The sequence below is a fragment of the Manacus candei genome, unplaced genomic scaffold (assembly GCF_025592945.1).
Source record: "Manacus candei isolate 608988 ecotype Guabito, Panama unplaced genomic scaffold, ASM2559294v1 h1tg000094l, whole genome shotgun sequence".
In the NCBI taxonomy this organism is placed as follows: Eukaryota; Metazoa; Chordata; class Aves; order Passeriformes; family Pipridae; genus Manacus; species Manacus candei.
The window spans coordinates 3249973-3270184 of NW_026138142.1; the positions used below are offsets into that span (position 1 = coordinate 3249973).

The 20212-nt window shown below is 47.5% G+C and overlaps 1 protein-coding gene across 1 annotated transcript in view; it reads right to left on the reverse strand.

The window, feature by feature from the left end:
* Window positions 1-19999, reverse strand: part of VILL (villin like) — a 36278-nt gene extending 16279 nt beyond the window's left edge. The window contains exons 1-6 of the mRNA XM_051768347.1: window positions 19372-19999; window positions 6305-6386; window positions 5067-5141; window positions 2825-3021; window positions 854-962; window positions 420-530 (exon numbers count right to left, since the gene is read on the reverse strand). Of these exons, the coding sequence (XP_051624307.1) occupies window positions 420-530; window positions 854-962; window positions 2825-3021; window positions 5067-5141; window positions 6305-6373 (561 nt within the window). The 5' untranslated portion in view covers window positions 6374-6386; window positions 19372-19999. The remainder of the gene's footprint in view (window positions 1-419; window positions 531-853; window positions 963-2824; window positions 3022-5066; window positions 5142-6304; window positions 6387-19371) is intronic.
* Between the last annotated feature and the right edge of the window lie 213 nt (window positions 20000-20212).

The window sequence follows — 20212 nt, forward strand, 5'->3', positions numbered from 1 at the left end:
CTCTAAAACGAGTAGATGAGGAAGTAGAAGTTTTATCATTATTTTCTCTGTTCACAGAATCGTAGAATCAACCAAGTTGGAAAAGACCTCTGAGATCATTAGGTTCAATCCTTGATCCAACCCCACCGTGGTTACCAGACCATGGCACTGATGCCACATCCAGTCTCATCTTAAAAACCTACAGGGATGGTGAATCCACCACCTCCCTGGGCAGCCCAATCCAATGTCTGATTACTCTCTCTGTAAAAAATTTCTTCCTAATATCCAATAATTTTCTTCCCAATACCCAATCATCTCAACACTGCTGCTCTTAGTAAGATTTTCACTGCGCAAACACTGAGCATTTTTTCCCTATTTTTTTTGTCTCCTGGCATTGAAAAGTACCACCAGTAAACTAAGTGGCTTCGGCCTGTACTCACCCTGGATTTCTCAGCAATGCTGCAGCTGGGTCCATTCCACTGAATCAGCACTTTCCCAAGGTCCAGCAAGAAAACATCGCCCTTATTGAAACTGTCCCAGGAAAGCGCTACCTGTCACGAGGAAATGAAACCATTTGGCAAACTGAGGAGGACAAGAGCTGCAGGTGACAAATCACAACCATTGCAAACCTGTCCCTGGGATGTAAGAACAGGTTTGCAATGACAGGCTCATCCTTCTGCCGCTCAGCTACTGGCTGAGCCCACTGGCTTCTCTCATGTAATACCAAACCCCTGGGTGAGGTCTTGAAAACTATCCTGGAGTAGAAGTCCTGGGGCAGGGATGAGATATCCAGCAGGAAAACCTGGCTGAAAATGGGTGTAGGAGGAGAGGCAAGGAGAAATGATCCATAAGAAGAGAAGGGTTTTCTTCTTACCTCTGTGGCTGACACGTGCTTCTTCCCCTTGACATGGAGAAGGCGCTTGATGTTGTACATGTTGGTCTCCACATGCTTAAATCCTGAAGCCACTCCTCCCTTCTTGTAGCTGTTTTGTAGCAGAGAATAAAGAGTTAGAGCTGGTTAGAAAATACCTTCCCCTCTGTCCTCTCAGAACATCCCAAGCTTTTGGTGACAACTAAAAAATCTAGAGCAAAAATAACCTCAAAGTCCTAAAAAATGGACTGTGAAATGCTGTGTGGTCAGACCACGACTTCTCACAGTGTCCATCTGCCTCTTATGGGTCTTGTGTTGCTGCTCTGCGTGGAATTATAGAATCATAGAATTGCTTGGGTTGGACAAGACTTCTAAGATCATTGATTCCAACCAGTAAACATCCTGGGAGAAGATCAACAAGTAGGTGAGGGCTGGCAGTGGTAGCATAACACAACCAAACTGAAAATCCTATTAAAACCATGGCAGTGGCAACTCAAAATTGAAAATATTCCATAAACTTTCAATTAAAATATGAAGCAGACTTTGCAGAAAACAAACTTTCTGTTAACATTTGGTTTTCTCCAAAATAGTTATTCTATTAAAAGTAACTTAGATAGGAAACTGCTACCATAAGCAGAACAAAATATTAAACAGGTACAGGGTTCTGTCTTTCTCTCAGACTTTATCCCCCAAATTCTTTCTTCCATCTTTGAACACACACCTTGCAACAGCCACTGTTAGCACTGTATCACATCACTGCATGATGCCATCCCCTCCCTTCTGTGCAACTTTCACACCCTGAGAGGACACAACTCCCCAGGGAAGTCCCAGAGCCTTTATAATGGATTTTGGGCAAGTCTAACCCACTTCCACATATGCTAGACCCTTTTAGAAAACAGATCCATTGTTCATACTAGAGTAATCATTGACATGATGTCATTGCCATTTATGGGAGAAAAAGAGACAATTGCTGTTTATAGTTTTTGCCATGTGGGTAATATATGTATTTTATCACAGCTTGGGAGAGACTGGCAAATATGGTCAGCCATGTGAGTGATTCACAGCACTTTAGACTTGATAGATATCCACAGAAGGATGCTCTGGTTATTAGTCCACCTGCCAAGATGTGGAAAGAGAAGAGCTTGCTTTAATTTCTCATTCTGCCTCAGACTTCCTGGTTGACCATAGGGATGTGGTTTAGACCAAGATGAAGTCCAAATTATAATTGTTTCAGAGGCAGACAGGTTTCAAAATAGACTGTTTATGAAGGTCTGAATTTCAGTCCTTCATTGTTCCTTACTCATCCCTAGACGAGGTTAAAAGCACTTTTCTGTCTCAGAAAAGTTCTGAGGAAACTCATGAGAGGTTGTAGAAATCCACAAAGCAGAGGTATCTCAAAAGCCAGACTGGGATAGAGGTATTGACTCGGGATGGGTTTTCATCTGAATTTTTTTCAGCTGTTTAAAATCAAGGTACTTAGGCTGTTTATTGCCAAAGAAGACCCTTCTGGAGGAGAGCTATTGGAGTTCTTCCAACAACCCCAGCATGAACAAAGACCACAAGATTAGATTCTTTTAGATTACAGAAGTTCAGAGTCAAACTTTCCTTCCACTGCAGGAGTATTACTCCCAGTATGAGCCAAATCAGCACTTCACTTCAAGGTGGATATTAGTCTGAAGTGCCCTGAATGGGCACTTTAATCCAAAATGTGAGAGGAGAGGAAGGAAGACCCCAAGGTGAACAAGAGGGAGGTTAAGATGCAATTACTGCAAATATCTGGGAAAATGACCAGTAGAGACATGATTCCAGACTCAATGTTACGAACAATTGTTGGAAAACGGGAAACTTTTGTTCTGAATTTTAACCAGCTTCGGTGCCGATACCCTTTTTTTCAGGTTTTTTTGAAATGCTGATGTCTCTGAGATGTAGAAAAGCCACAACCCACCTCGCTGCAGGGTATTTTGAGCTACTCACATGATGCCGTTGCGGAAATAGCTCTGGAAGGTCTCAGACTCATGTCCCTGGACCTCCCGGTGCTGCACAGGGCTCCCCCCGAGCGCGTTGTCCAGCTGGGTGACGTACACGGCTGCAGCCCCCTGCTCATCCTGGGAGGAATCCTTCCCAATCCAGTAATGCAAATCCACAGCAGTGCCACGAGAGGTTCTTTTGGTCTGGGAGAGGTGGGAAAGACAAGTCAGGATGAACTCACAGTCCACATATGTGTGTCTCAAATATCACTGGCCAGGGAGACCTGACAGAACCAAGTGACCACAGAGCTCTTTCCTACTTGTGCCCTTCTCCTGGGCAAGGGGAGAGAGGATGGAGCCTCAGATATTCCTTGGGAGCTCGGCCTGGAGCTCTCCTTAATTAGGAGAGCATTTATGGATTTTGGGTACATATTGAACCGAAGGATGTTTCTGTCTGATATTCTTTCATAGCTCTTTATCGAGGAAAACCGAGGACCTGTGCAACTACAAAAATTAATGCGTTCAACCTGTCCCACTTTTGTGGAGTTTTATACTAAAACTTAGAGCAGATTCTTCTCATGGATCACCTTTTGAAATGTAATGCACACTCCTATTTATTTGCCTGGAGATACTACCCTTTCTTTCCTGTTGTCTTTCTCATGTATCACACGACGTAGCAAGACAAACTGCATCGGAATTCCTGCTGACTTGCAAAACAGACACAACTCCAAACGAAGCTGAGCTGGTGTGTGCATGCTGAGATTCATCTTATTACAGAAAAACCCAACAGCCTAGAAAAAGGAGGCAAGGGGGCTGAGGAACAGGTGTGCTTAGTGTTACATGAGCTGTGCCAGTTATTTTTCAGCGCCTACTGTGTTAAACCCCATCGTGGATGCCTGGGAAAGGCAATAAAAGCTCATTTTGTAAGCTGGATTTGACACCGAGTTCTGTTTATTTGCTTTGTGCACACAGTGAAACACAGCAGAAGAACTTAAATAAAATACAGCTCAGTTCCTCAGGCATAGATAATTAATTTGCGGAAAAATTGCTCCGTTCAATACATTGCTATTGAAGACGATCAAAGTCCCATTGTCCTGAGGACAATCCTTATTTGGAGAGACTCCAGTGAAGAAGCAGAATTCACAGATGAGTATTTTTACCTTCCTGTCTTCAGGGGTAAAGGAGGCTATTGGGCTAATTAAGGGCTCTTCTACCTGGGGAAGCTGTTGCAACAGAAGCTGAGCCTGTGAGCATCAACAGCTCCTTGCAAGGACACCCATATCCTGCTCTAAGCATGTCTTTGGGTGGCTGCAACCAAATTGATTTAGCACTCAAAAGGTATCATAAAGGCATGTGCACGGTGAATTTGAGCAGGAGATCATCCTGTGGTGCCATCCCAGCCTGACATACGGCGGATGTGCACTTGGTTATTGTGGGATAGTGGAGGCCTTGCTGTCTCTTCACTGACAGGGGATGTTTGCAGGAGAAACACTCAGACCCAGGAAGTGGGAAATGCTTCTGGTTTCCACCATGTGGATGTTTTTTTGATACAGTGGGATCTGGATTGCTCTGTGCAGATGAAGAGATTTGGAAGGAATCCTAGGAGGTGGGTGTAATACATCATCCTCCCACCTAACTTCGGGAACACAAGGCAGTTTGCACAGCCCACAGAGCAGGGTTGGTTCTCAGAAGTCCCTCATGCTTCTGCCTAACCTGGGTTCAGCTGGTTGCAAGCAGGTCTGGACCAAATTTGTGTGGGACTGATGACATGTCCTACTGGGGACGTGAGAAGGGCTGTAGAGCCTCTCTGCTACTTACATGACACACGACATGGAGCACCTTCATATCTCACATCACCTGCTGAAAATGAGACCCTCCAGCTGGCCACCTCTCACATCCCCAGAAGACTCCCATAAATCATGCAAATGTGGGCCTTGATTCAGTTTGCCAGGAATGCACTGGCCATTCTTCCATGCCTGGGCATGACTGAGTTGATTAGAAGATAAACACTTTTAATGAACTGCTAAGTTAATGGTTCCCCTGGACTTCTGGTTTACTAAACAGACAGTGTTGTTGCAACAGCCACGTTCAGTTCATATCCATGATTAGATGGTGAACACAGGTGCACAACCACTTTAACCCACAGTGCTTTTGCCATCAGAGAGGGTACCTAGGAACCAAGTCAGAGCTAAAGAAAAAGGGTTGGACCAGCTGCCTAACACAGACCAGTGTTTGCTAGTCTTACTTACATGCAGAATGATGTAACAGTCTCCTTCAAAAAAGGTCCCATAAGCCTTTTCAGGTACAGGAACCATCTTCATATTCTGTAAGGAAATTAATGTTTGGGTCATTGCTGGAACTTAAGAGCCAGAAGCTGATGTGTGTGAAACAGGATAGCTGAGGTGCCCAAAACACTCAGGTGACAATCAGGGTTTGGAGAAGGATGAACCAGCAGTGCTGAGGAAAGGCAGAATTGAGGACACTGATGTGCCTCTCACCCCTCCAGACCCTAATTGCACACTTCCTCTGGCTCAAGTGCATAATTATCCAGCCATGCCTGCCCAGTGCAGGTGCCTGGATGTGCCACCCACTAGTCCACGCTCAGCTCCTGGGCTGGAACTGGCCCTGTGGTTCCCTGAAATTAGAGATATGCATTCTTCTGGTGTCCTGACTTGTTTCCCAGCATACCAGCTTGACCCTTGTGAACCCACATGGCTCTAATTACAGATCCTCTGGAAAGCAGCTTAGTGCAGCGCTTTGGAGAGAAATGGAAAGGCAAAGATTGTGACATTTGGAACACAGTTGGAACTCCCATTTTGAAATGTGTTGGATCCCCTTCCCACTGTTCCCCTGAGTGGACTTTGCACCTCAGTCTATACCCACTCTCATTGCAGGTTAATGGTTCCAATGTTCTTGGTGAATTAGGACAGAGAGAGGCAGAATTGAGCACAGCCCAGCTCCAATCCAAAATCAAACACCTCCACAACCAGAAGGTGCACTCAGAGGTTGCAGGATTTCTCCTTGCAGTGACCCAGAGTAAGGAAGACAAGAATGATGTAAAAAGAGGTACCATGGAATGCCTTTGTCACAAAAATAAGTGTCTTCCCCGTGGCAGCTGCTGGTATCGACTAAGGCTACCTACGGATAACCCATCTTCTTGGTGAAACAGGGAATTTCTGGTGTGCTAAAGCAGTCTTGCATTGGTTCCCAAAAGAAGCAAGAAAAGCCCTCTGGTGCTGGAGGAAGAGTTTCAGTCCCACCACATTCCTGTTTCCTTAGTCAATGTTATCATCCCCGTTTTACAGAGCAGGAAACCAAAACAATAACATGTGGAAAGTTTCATAGGGAGACATTGGGTCTTCTATTTCCCACTGTATCTTATCTGTAAGACCCTCTTTTCCCACACAGATTACTTCAAGAATACCTCTTCCATAAAACACCCCCCAGACATGCAGAGGACATGTGCCATCACTGCCCCTTGTCATACCTCTATGCCCCATATCTGCAGTCCCAGCTTCCTCTCGATGGTTGGGAGATTTGTGTCACTGTCTGTCATCCTGCGGTCTGAGCTGGAAGGCAAAGGAAGAAGAAAAACCAAAATAACTATATAATTGGATACAGCAGTAGGTGTGCTGGTCAGCTGGGCTCCTCTGACTCACTGGAGGTTTAATACAGATCACTCACACCTCGATGTGTCTTTTTCTCTCTGATGACTATCAACAGTTAAGTGGGATGAACCCCCATTCCCAGGCTATCCATGCTCATGGGGGGCCCAGGAAAGATTGGATAGGATGCTGCTGTTTTGGTGGGGGATTATTTTCCTCCAATGTGAATAGGCAGAAAGGATTCACCAGAGTGCTGGACTTGACCTCAGTACTGCTTTGTTCCCACCATGGCATGAGGGATGGAGGTGTGGCAGGATAGTCCACCCTGGACAGACCTAAAATCCAATAGTGCATACTATGCAAGCCATCATGCAGGCCATCATGCAAGCTACCACACAAGTTCAGCTGCTGGCACCAGGCTCAGGTCACTGTCTTGGTGTTAAATTATGCTAAGACCATCCTGATTCACCAGACTTAGAATATGCATCCTTTTTTGAAACAAGATGTGACAGATAAGCGAGTCTGAGAGCTACCAGTCCATCATCACAACTATAAAACTTCCATATAGCAGATTCTTCCACATACTTCCTTGAAGTGTGGAGCCTCTCCTGCCTCTTCATGGTTACTCCCCAGGGGTTAAGAGAGAGAGATCTGCCCGCTATCCCATATGGTGAGTTATATCAATCTCTACTTAATGATTGTTTCTTTTGCTAGCTTCAATACAATTGCTTTAATATAATTGTTTTACAGTGCACTATATTACTTTGTTACATAACACTTTACTAGTAGATTTTGAGGTGGTTTTTTTTTTTGCTTTCACACTGCGTAGTAAATAATTCTGATTAGGATCTTTTGTCTGTTCACCTGTTTGTTAATTTGTCATAATAAATAATTCATTTATATAAATCAATTTCTGTTTTGCCTTCATTAAAACCTGTGGGACAAAGTGGTTTAATCACACCTCTATAATTCCTTTAAATTTAAACCGTTAAAGCAGTCCGGGGCTAAGATGGGATTCAGCCGGACCTAAACCCTTCCCTGAGAAGGAGTTTAGAAAGCAAGGGAATCCTTTCTGCACCTCGAGACTCACTGGCAAGGCTCTGCTTTTTAAAACTTTGTCTAAGCCTTCCCCTCTCCTGTGACAGGAGAAGACAACAGCGGCCCTCCAGGAGACCTCCTGGACCAGTGGCTGGAGGTCAGGGCAGGTTCCTGGCCCTGGGGCACTGGGAATCCGGGGAATGTAACCTTTCTTCTTCAGGACGAGATTCAGGTCTACATTAAGACAGGTATCTCAGGTATCTCAGGTATCTCAGGGCAGGGCACCAGGCCCTCAGCTCCATGAAGGTCAGTGGAGACACCGCCAGCACAGTCAGCAGAGCACATGGAGTGCCCCAGTCCGTGACCAAGATGTCTATTTTACAGGTAGCTCTGCAGATTCCTAAGCTCTGCTGCCTGTATGGGGAAGAGGTAGGTTTCAGGTTGCCCACACAAGGGTGTCTGGGAACATTTGAGATGGTTTTGGTGCCTCTCTCGTGCGTGGAGGTCTCCCATCCATCCTCATATCTTCCAGCAGAGAAAAGAAAAGAGGACCACCCTTAGCTATGCCCCCTGTTCCTACTGCTGAGCTTTTGCTCAAGAAACAACTTCTGAACCCAGCTTGTTTACACAACAACCTCCTGAAGCAAATCAAATCCCAAACCAATGTACATGAAGACATGGAGTTGTATCCTAACAGAGCTGGCTGTCCCACAGGGCATGGCCGGTGCCCCCCGAGCAGCTCAGCTCTGCTGCAGCAGCCACGGGACAGGCTGTGTTTGCATAAGGGCAAGACCCATACCAGCCTTTCCCTTGTGAGTCAATCCTGCTCACAAATCAAGGCCCAGCCTCGAGAGAACACACGGCTCACTGATCCCTGTGCCTTGCATTCATTTGTCAGTGCCCTCGACTTGCATTTGCTCATGACAGACCGAACGATTGTGCTGTGTTAAAAACAAAAACAACAACTCGATTGACTGCGTTTTCTGCTCTGTCCTGGGATGAAAAGGCTGCACTGACTGTGGGGCATGGCCTCTCCTGCTCTCCTCTGCTCTGCTGTAGGAAGCTACCCACAAGAAGGAACAGAGCTATCCATGGCTGCCCAACGTGGCACAGCCACTGAGCCACGGTGAGATGGAAGATAAAGGAAGCTATTGCACAAAGCCATGGAAGCAGCTTCTTCCAAAGGAGGGAAAGGACAGAGACAGATGGTCCCCTGCCAGAAGGAGTGTTTATTGTTTGTTTTACAAGGGAAGGGAGAGATGTGCTGCACTTGGCACCATAAGCCATAAGCAGTGTTGGCTGCCCTGAAGAGTTTGCACACTAAGTAAGAGCACAAAAATTGCTGTTCTACGTAGGAATATTGGTCCATCCAGATCTTCCACAGCCCAGAGTTGCCACATCCTGGCTCCTTGCACAGGCAGTGGGAAGATGCAGGGATTTCCAGGGATGTTTTGAGGACAACCCCAACACCTCTCTGTTAACTGAGCAGGGAGCCACAGTCTGGCAGCACTGGTAACAAGAGTCAGACATGCTCACTCCTTCCTGAACACAGATAGGTCTGCAGGACTTTTGAAGACTGAATCTATGTAGCCTTGTGTCCCTAGCAGGGGCACATTCAGCAACTTTCATCTCCCTCTCAGGTCCTCCAGATACCTTCCAGGCAAGAAAACAAATAGCAAGGACAAAAAAAAGACATTTTTTGCCTCAGTTCCCAGAAAGGTAATTGAGACCCACACAGATTACATATCAGATCCAGGAAGATATTTCAGTGTCCACAGAGGAGATGAGATATACAGTGTTCTGGATGGCATCCTGACTCACCTACTATGGAGTCCAGGGCTATCAGGAACAGAAGCCAGAAACATGACCTCAGTTCAGACCCTTAACCAAAAGACCTCTCCTTTCTTTTAATGTTGCATTCAAAAGGTCCCTATCAAAGAAAAACCCAAGCGAAGCCTCCTCCCCTCAGCTATCTTTTTAATTTATTTAGGGTTTTTCCTTCCAGCGTCAAAACAGGCAGAACCTGAAAACAAAGCCAGTGAAGAAGACGTTTACACTTGAGGGAGTGAAGTTTTTCAGCCACACCGACACTGCTCCCTGTGGAAGGAGCAGGCGTCCTGCTTGGGAACAGCGCAGGGAAGCGGCAGCTGGCCAGCTGTGAGACACAGCTGGATATCCCTGCTTCCCCCAGCACCCCAGCCTCTCCTGGAAAAGTTAACCCGGAGGATGCTGGGATTCCTCTGACCACAGGCAGCTGTGTTGGACAAAACTCTCTGAAAAGCAGCCAGCAGGTTCCCAATCAAACCCTTCTGACTCAAAACGGGGACCTTGGATCTCCCTGGCTCCTGGGGCTCCTTCCTCCGTCTCAGACTTGCCCATTAGTGTTGGTCCTCACTTTTCTGGGAAATGCTGACCCTCCCTTCCTCCTTAGCAATTTAGCTGGGGGAGTGTGAATCACAGTCAAGGTTGGCTGTTTCTTTGGACTTTCCAGCTTCTTTCGGCCGGTGGCCAAGTCAGAAATAATAGGAATATGACTTATATAATCGAGCAGCTCATTTCATTAATGATTTAATGTGGGTTTTTAATCAGATGATCCCATAATTCAACTCCTGTCCAGACATAAAATCCAGTATTAATGGAGTGAAAACTTCCCATCTGTTCTGAAACCAGGAAGGGCAGACACTTTTCTAATTTAAAAAGAGAAAAGTAAAAAAGGGGCCGTTAAGAGGTTTGGAAGGTTCACTGTCTGGGGCAGTTCTTGCCTCGGTCAAACCAGTTTTGCCCAGCACTGGGTGAAATGCAATTTGGCGAGAAGTGTGAGTCAACCACCTCTGGGGCAGGAATTCACAGGGGAAAATAACTGGTTATGGGGATGGACATTTGCTTCCTTGTACACAGACACAGCTTCACCTGTGAAGGGAGGAGAGGCACGGGTAGTTCACCTCTTTGCCTCCACATTAGTGACACTCAGCTATACCATTTCCACTTCCAGGACCAGCTGTCCTACTGCCACCATTTCCAGGGACTCTCTCCATGGAAAGAGGAGAAAAGTTCACACCATGGAGGTCGGCTGATAGGTGGCCACTGTGTAGCAAAGGTGACTTCTGGCTTGCAGCTGATCTGCTGGGTCATCACCCCTTGGTTAAGATGCTACAAATTAAGCTGCAAAGAACAAATGCTGCTGTTGACTGAGGGCAGAGGACTTGAAAACAAAACATCAGTGGCTGGCCTCTTGACTGGATGCCACTGTCAGGGCAACCTGGAGCCTCCAGAGCTAAAAGCAAAGCCTTCCATATGACAACTTAGGCAAAAAAAGCTGGTGCATGAGGGCAGGTGTGTCTCTGTTACACCCACTCCCCTCCATGCACTGCCAAAATCACAGCAACACTCCTGCTTGCTAAACACAGTCCCTATCCCCTCTCCCACCAGCACAGTGTGGGGAAAAGCTTTGCCTTCAGGAAGGACTAGATGACTAATTAAGTGTCAAGGTCACTCCCAAGGCTGGTTAATGATTAATAGTTGGGATGGAAGTGCCAGCAATCAGTGCTTCATTCTGGTCAGCCCGGCCTGTGTACGGAGCCCAGACCTAGCAGGACATTTCTTCAGGCAGACTCCGGCTGTTTGGGTGGGGAGGGAAAACCAGGACTCAGAAAGGGGGACAGGAGAACATTTCGAGCTCCCAAAGTACGTTCTGAATCCAGGCTGGTTTGGCTTGTCTGGGTTTTGGCGGCACACTTACGGGGCTGTAGTCACGGTAATAAAAAACCCCAGTGAAATGACTAATGCTCTGTACAGCTTTGGGGAAAATAGGAAGCAGCTGTGGCTCCAGCCTTTCCAGGCTGAAAGGCCTAATTATTGGGAATACTTGGACTGGCATTAGATGAGGTAAACCAGGGCTGCTGAATTGCTTTCATTGTCTCCATTATAGTTGGGCATCTGGGCCCAAGTAGGTGCCATGTTTTGTTTGCAGAGCAGAGAGTGGTTAACTCTTGTCCTGCCCAGAGGAATGAAATTCAGTGTTGAATTATCTTGTGTGGCTCACCAGCTACAGCTTGGGAACAGTGACTGTCTCTAGCAAGTGACTGTCCAGAGTACAGCATTCAACCTGTGCAAGTTGTCTTTTATTCTTCCGTTGCGGGAGGAGAAAAAGCAGCTTGTACCTCACATGGAAGTGACAGGCAGGGAGATCCAGCAGTGGGGCTTGTCTCCTGTCTCATGTTGTCACACAGTCAGAGCGGTAATACCCTCCTCCAACCCATGCTGGATGTTTTGGAATGTGGTGATGAGGCAGGGAATGGGATATGTGTTGTGGGGGGTGGCAAAAAAAGGAAAAAGCCCAGTCAGCTCATCCTCCTCCTCCAAGTCCAGTGAGGTCCAAGTTCAGGACCTCGGTATGGCTGACATGACAAGGAGAAAGCTCTGCACAGACATGCCTGGCTGACCACAGAGAGCACTTCAGCCTTGTTGGAAAGAGCTGTTGCCTGGCAGCTAAACTTACGTAAAACAGGCCTTGAAATAAGATGCTATTTCTGATCATGGTGGGCAATTAAACATTGGAACAGCTTATTAGGGAAGCTGGAAGGCTTGTCTTTACTTAATGTCTTTAAAATGAGATGGCTAAACGGCCAGGATGTGCTCTCTGGGCTCAGCTCCTCGGGGTCTGTGACCACGAGCCCCTGCTCAGATGCTGCACTTCCAGCAAGATGCTCCCTCTCATCAGTTTGGCATTAAGGCAGTAACAGGGATTGGCCCTCGTGCTTCAGCCACCTCCACTGGTCAGAAAAGTTCCCCCATCCATGCTACCAAATCATCTGGGTGGATCATGAAACGGGTTGAAGGGCTTTCTTGGATTTCTCTTAAGTAACACTGGATTAAAACTTGAGATGCAGTATTGGATGGGATGAACTAAGACTGTGCTCACCTTCTCAGGGTCAATGGCTCTGGAGACAAGAAGGAACCTCAGTGGTTTCAGGTGGGCAGGTTTTCCCTTTTTCCATGAATGGCTGCCAGGGATCACCACACCACATGTCATCCAAGCAGCTACCTGGCATCACAGGTGACTGGTGTTTTCTGTTCTTTGCTCATGGGGCAAGGGCTGAGGACTGAGATGATAAAGTCGGTTTAGGATTAATGTGAGTGAAGAATTAAGAGCCTGGGATGAAAAGAACCACTGAGAGGATTTTATGTTAATGATGGGCTCTCAAACTGTAAGTGCTCTACAGCCCGAGAGAGGTTTGAATTCCCTATTCAGTAAATTCAAAGGATGCAGAAACCTGGATTCACCTAGCCAAGTAATTTCTCGGGTTCTGAAAGACCAATAATCATTCTCCCCTGTCTGACAAAAGCTGACCAGTGTTCCCTGGACCCAGCTGCTGTCTCTTGAATCATAGAAACTTACCCCATCTCCAACTACCATCCTAGGCATTATGAAGAAACACACTTTCATCTTAGTGTGTCTTCTTATAACCTGTGCCTTCACCTCCTGTCCATTTCTGGCACCTCTGGCTTAGTAGCTGATACTAAGTCATTCCCAGAAAGCCACTGGGGCTGTGAGCTTTACCTTTCAGCTCATTGTGAGCAACAGGCAGGTGGACTTAACACTAATCCCCCAGTCCTTCCATTGATCCTTACATAAAAGCAAAGAACACAAGGAAATACCAGGTTACTGGGAAATACCCCCCTTCCCAGTTGCAACAGCCCTCAGCCTGTATCTCATCTGCCTCTTTGGATTCCTCAGAGGACATCTGATTTAGAAGGGAAGGCATCTCATGATTTATCTCCTCTCAGTCTGACTAGTCCCTGCAGCTGCATTTCCACCTGCCATAAATTCTAGTTCAACACCTCGCTCCATTCAGGAAATCTTGCTCATCTCTCCACACCTCTCTTTATGATCCCCCTTGTCCCTCTCTGTTTATCTCACTGCTGGTAGCATTCCAGCAGCCTGATCTTCAAGCAGATGGTCTTGGGAAACTGATTTGTAGGAGCAGGTTTGTTTTTTTTTTCCCAAACTGTTGCTATTTCTGAGTCCTCCCTCTGAAGTTCTAACAACCCACTATTTTTCCTGGGAACGGTGGAGCCACATTGTCCCAGGAAACTTCTCACAATGTAAGAACAATGTCCTGACAATTAAATCAGGGAGCCAGCCACAGCTCCCAAGTCATGTGGTCTGAGTTTCCACATTCATCACTCTGGATGCAGAGCCCAGTGCTCAGCAGCGACTGGCTCTGGAAAGGGCAGAGCAAATTGGCTGAAGGTGGGGGACAGCAGCCCTTGGTGTCCTACAGAGAAGGTCAGGGCACCCACACAGTTCTTGACTGACTGGTTTCTTGAAGTCCTCCTTCCCAGGATGTCTTTGAAAGCAGCAGGCTCTCCCAGGCAGGCAGCATCTCTGCAGGGTGAGGGCAGCCCCGACAGACTCAGAGCTCTCAGAAGCAGCAGCAGAGGCTGAGCTACAGTAACTTCTCCCCCAGATCAGTCCCTGTGACCAATAACAAACTCCCTCAGTGCAAACCCACCTCTCTCTGAAGCCCCGTGAGATAAAAATAGAGGCACGGGAAGCTGTTAAAAGCCCTCTGCACACAATCCCCTTGCAGCAGCATTGCCCTGGTGTGCTGCCAGGTGCTCTTTTGTCAAATAATAAACTCCAGCTTGGTGCACAACTACTTCAGAGGTATCCACTGCGCCTCCAGCTCCTCTCCGTGAGGTCTTCGAGTCAGCAACAGCACGGAGCCATCCCAAGGGAAAGGTGAGCAGGTAGCTTGCCAATTCATCAGGAACAAATCTCTCCTCTCTTTCAGTTCTTTCTCCCCTAGTGAAAGGGAGAGATTCCTGGCTCAGGACCAGCGCTGCATCCGAAGGCAGGGCTTCGTGCCACGGGGAGGGCAGGAGACGCACGCAGAAGGAAAACAAAGCTGAAGCCATTTTAATTCCTCTTCCTGGCTTCCAGGGAAGTGGTTCAGGTTCTCTCTAACTAAGTTCTAATTACCCACCACTTCCAAGAAAAAAAGTTATGATCCTCTCCCACATCAGCACTTTAACAGAGCATTATTTAACCTCATGGCTGCAGGTAAGGAAAACCAGAGCTGAGGCATCAGGGAGGAGAGAATGTGTGTTTGTTCACCTGTGCAAGGCCTTCCTGAGCCCTGGGGAGCACCTGCACTTCAAAAGCTCACAGGAAGTACGTGACAGCTGGAAGTTGAGGTGAAACTCTCAAATGAAGGCATTTTCTCAGCTGAAACTGAGGAAAGGCCACTGCTTCCTCTGCAGATTTAAAAGAGCCTGGAGGAGGGGCAGGAGAGGGGGATTAGAGGCTGGGATTCATCCAACCCAGTTTCAGGTGCTTTAGTCTGAGGAGGACTGCCTCTGGGGGGTTTCCCTCATCCTGATGGTTGGTCTAGGGCAGATCCAGTGACTCTTGGTCCCTGAGGGAAACTCTGGATGGAGAGCCCAGTTGGCCACGCTGCCCTCCAGCTCTCTCAGAGTGTGGGGGCTCAGTCCCACCCACTGTGCCCCAAGATTTTTCTGGACAGATCTGTCATTGTGAACTGAGACAAATACCTCAAATAAAACCTCAATTAAACCCAAGTACCGGTGCCCACCTGGCCTATCCTTCTCAAAAAACAAGTCCAAGAGTTACAATTTTTGCTGCTGCACATAACACTTTCCTATTTATTGTAAGAATTCACACATGTATATATGTGCACACGTGTATGTGTGCAAGATAAAGAACAGCTTTTCCTGTTGCATGGTTTAATGAGTGCAGTTGAATAAACCCTTTCTCTCAGGACCTTTGTTTGATGGTGATGGAGCAGGGGTGCTGCTCTGGCTCCCTTCAGACCAGCCAGAGAACTACTCTCCAGAACATTGGCTTTCCAGTGGAAAGCAGCAAAATTAATATTAACTACAGAAAGGAAGGGACTGTTTCACTTTTGTTCCAGTTCAGACCTGCAAGTGTGACATAAAACTTGGGAAGAGAAAACCAAGACTTTTGGGAAAAAAAAAAAAGCAAGCAGGTTTCCATTCTGGATTGCAAACGAAATGACCTGAACCTAAGCAGGGTGCTCCACAGGCAAGTCTGCATTTCCATTGCTGGCTCGGTGAGATCTAAAGGATTTTTTTAGGGAGAAGGTTTGTTTCTTGAGCTGCAAAGGGCCACTCACTCGTTGTGTATGTTGGCTGACACATCTCTGATGAAAGACACCTGACTGGTGTCAAGACAAGTGGGGACCAACCAACTCAACCCAAGCTTCCACTGGGACAGGGTGCTGAGCCAAGATATGAGTTGCTTTAAATGAGCTTTAAGGCCATGGAAAAAGAGATAGCCCTTCACAGGATCTCCTCTCAATGCAACACCAGCACCACATGCCTTTTTGGTAGCAGTCACCCATACTGGTGTTATCCTCTAGGCCTGTGTTCAGCACCATGCACATGGTGTGTTTATCACTGTTTCATCCAGCCCTTCCAATCAGGATGGGCTGTGAGGTCGCTCTTGGTCGTCCTGTGATTTTGGGGGTGCCACTCAGCCTCCACCTGCCTCTCCTCACTCTAAGTGACTGCTCCTTGAGGAGCACATCCTTCCCAAGATGGTTTTCAGTGGCTCTTCTCTGTTGTGGTAGGAAAAGGATCCAGGGAAACAATGGGGCAAATGGAGGTGGGGTGGATGACTGGGAATGATGGGAAGAGGGACATGGGGCAATAAGGAGGTGTAACTTTGCCCCTGTGTGATGGGTGGTGTTGGTACATCACCAGTTTGTGAGCCAAACCCTGTACTGCCCAGCTCTGGGGCTCCTGCAGCAAAGTCCCAGCCCGTGGAGATCTGACAGTCATAGAATCATAGATTATCCTGAGTCTGAAAGACCCACGAGGATCATTGAGCCTCACTCCCAAGATGTGCATCTGCCACTTGCTTGGCATAAAAAGTGAAACCAAGTCCACACAGGACCACAGCATGTGGGCATAGGAAGGGTGTGCAATCCCCCCCTGGGCAGAAATGACAGCCAGTGTGAGGAAATGAAAGCAGAGAGAGCAGCATGTCACCTGCACAAAGCCAAACGAATAAAACACCCCTGGAAATACTGCAAACAGCCTCAGAAATAGTCATTCCTCCAGGACTGACTCTTGCACCCGGAGCTGCCAATGGAAGTTGTGTCTGAGCACTGGGAAGGGAACCAGGCATCTGAAACACTGGGATGGGTGGGATCAGCTCATATCCAGACAGATATTCCATAGCAACAAAGTACAGTAATTCAGGCTCCAGCACACTCCCAAAGGGAAGGTGGGTATCTAGGTAGTCCCTATAACCCAAAAAAGAACATGTTTTCTAGCACTGCCTGTGTCTTATCCTGTTCAGCCGTTTCTGTAAGAGCAGTTTTAAATAAAGGGCCAGACACAAACCTATTCTTTCATGCCAGGGCATGGCAACAGGACATTTTTAGGTAGAAGAGGTCGACTGCTCTGAATAGCTCATTCCACAAGGAACTGCCCAGGATGGAGCTCAACCATGCAATTTAGCATCCCCCACGCCTCACGTCTTTGACGTGGATATAAGGTAATAACAAGTTCCACTGTTACTCTACCCAGCACTGCCTCAGATAAGTCTGAATAGGTTCAGATAAAGATGGATAAAAAATGGCAGGGTTTCTGTTTCAAGCAGAGGCCCCTGGAAATCAAGGCAGATGGAAATCAAGATGCACATCATCCAATGCTGGAAATTAACATTACATTGCACAGGACTTTTCAGACTGAAGGATACCAGAGACTTAGTGACAATATTCACCCCTTTTTGCATTCCTCTTACATCCAGAATAGGTGGAAATACAGTAGAAATGTATAATCATCCAAGATAAACCACAATTAGGCTCATTTCCAGGGCTGTATTATATGGAGACAGAGCTCAGGAAAAGCAAGGTTTTAGTGAGTTGTGGGAGAGTGTATCCCCTTGTGACTGAATGATTATTTTCTCTGAGGGGTCAACAGAAACTAAAGAATATACATGAATAAACAGAGAGCTGGAGCCAAGATATTTTGGGTGTGTCCACACTGGAGTCCTTCCTTGTGAAGGTGGACTTTTCATATATGGAAAGCCCAATCTGTGGGTTTGTTGTTCCAGAGCAAATTTCAGAAGGCTGCAGAAGAGCCCATTCCCTGCGACAAAGGAGGGACTTTGAGGAAGGTCAGTGGTGGCACAGGATGGTCAAGGATGGCAAAAATGCAGCTGGGGCAGGAGACACCAGGGTGGCACCAAGGCTTTGGCTGTGCCCTGAGCTCCCTTCACTGCACAGGGCATTTCAGGGCTCTGCTTCCAAGTGGGCCACCTTGTATTTAGCTCTATTAAAACTGAGGAAAGGCTTGTGGTCAAGTGAGATGCTCCCAGCACAGAGCTGGGGCAGGTGTCTGAGCTGATCTCCTCCTCAGCTGGGGATGGAATGAGCACAGGATGGGTGGTTCTGGAGGACCAGGCTGCAGGACAGATCCAGCCTGAGGTCACAGAGCCCACAGTGCATCTCTTCCATGTCACATGTCCCACATCTCCCCAGGGGAGCCCATAGCAGAAAAGATAACAACCTCCAGGCTCAAAGTCCAGAAAAACAGCTCCGTGGAAAAGGCCAAGAGGCACCATGAACATCTTCAGCATCCCTGGCTATGAAAGAGCAGGGATTTATTGACTCAACCCAATGAGGAGTCCCAAGATCGCAGGAGGAGGCAGGAGATCAGGGTGACATCGCTTTCAGCCATGGCACAAAACCTTTGCTCCCAGCTGGGAGAACTTGGCAACTGCTGACACAAAGTCCTGCCTTGGAAATAACATCATGAGACCCATGTGTTTGCTGGTGGAAAGGGAGCTGGAGGAGGACAAGGGCATCCTGTTTGTGCAGGGAGGAGGAGGAGGAGGGGAGGCTTACCTGGCTGTGCCAGGAGGAAGGTGAGGGAGGGCAGTTGGGGCTGTTCTGATCTGCACCACTCCGGCTCCTGTCTGTCCTGGCATTGCCTCCCACCTGGCACCTCGGGGGAACGGTGAAACCCCGCGGAAGAGGAAGGCCAATGCCCTGTGAGTGTCTAATCTCTACTCTGCAGGCTCTAATCGGCCCTTTTAGCTGCGGTGTGTAAAGAGCACCTGGATGATTCACCCTCTAAGTGCTGCTCTGGCGGGGCCAGTTTGCTTCGGCTGCCGTAACACTTGTTTACATCAGTGCCAGGGCAGCCTCGAATGAGCGTGAGCCTCCCACAGATGCTAATTCATATCAGCTCTCCTTTGTGTTAAATATTTATGTTTCTAATAGGCACGCCTAAGAAAAATACTGGCAAGTAAAGCCTGCAGCTCAACTCCACTACAACTCAATTTTATCTCAGTGCAACTTGCATCTCAAACCAGCAGGACGAGAAAACACTCTATTTACAGAGCAAAGCAGCCCAGCAGCTCAGCCATTAGTAATCTATTGATTAGATGACAATAAAACCTATCGATGAGAACTTGCAAAGACTTTCTGTGTCCGCCTGGACCCAAAACTGTGCCGAAAGGCAGACGAGCTTCCAGCAAATCCCCACGGCAGCAAAGCATAAAACAATCCAGGCCCAAAACAACGCCGTTAATTGGTCGTTGCACGAAATCAAAGCTGGTCTGTGCAGAGAGCTAAACGAAAAGCATGTGTCCTCAGAGCTGATATGGAGCCTGGATGGGTTCTTGGCAAGCTTGGCAAGCTGCTCGTTCCAACCCCAAACGATGTAAATCAGCGTGGGCTCATTTCAGTAGAGACATCCTGGCTTACACCAGGGGAGATATTTTTTTAAAAATATGAAACTTATTACTTCTTTTTTTTTTTTTTTCTTTTTTTTCCTACTATTCCACTGAACAAAAGTCATTAAACAGTCCTGGCCTTATTAAAACTGACAGGGGTGCAGGGAGGCTGCTTACCTTGCTGGAAAGTGCACAGTGTCCTCACAGGTCTCCCTTCTCCACCAAACCCAGCGCCTTCTCTCCTCTTTGCCTAGTTTCAAGGCGCTTTTTGTTCGCTGCTCTGCTACCTTGTCAGCTCGGGAACAGCAGTGTTCGGTAATTCAATCCTCTACTTAACCGCAGAGACACTCCTACTCGGAGATCACACCCATTCCCAGGCTCAAGGGGGGACAAAGAGGGAGCCGGTACGGGAGAGTTTCAACCAACTCTCTGTTTGCATCAAATATCCACCAGCTCTGAATTCACAGGGCAGTAATGATTAAGTGCTGCTTTCATTAAAAACCTGTTTAGTCCAGATTTAAAAGGGCACAGGAGGAATTCCCCCCCCCTCCTTTTCTCAGTCTCTGCTGGACAAAGCAAGGTGCGGTGCTGCTCAGTGCCACCGTAACTTTTGGGACTAAGAGTTCTGCCTCCAGTCTCTGGCTCCAACTGTCCCGAATTTTGGCAAAGCTGTTCCGAGGGGGAAAGTGCTCAGGGAAGGTTCCTGCTCCTCAGGTCCCTGCAAGGCCGAGCTGGGTCTCCCTGTGCTTGCAGCTGGAGCCCTGGGTGCATTCAGGGGCTTGAGTGCCGTCAAGATTAGTGACTGAAATGGGAATGTAACAGAGCATTGGAGTGTTTAACCGGGCTGCCCTCCCAGGAGAAAAGTAATGATAAACCAGACAGCCCCAGCAGTGTTTGCCAGAGCCACCTTTGGCAGCAGGAAGCTGTGTCTGTGGATACTTGTAGCTCATTGCTGAGAAAAAGTTACCTGTGAAGGATGGCTGTAACACGCAGCCACTGGAAGCTGCCCTGATGCCAC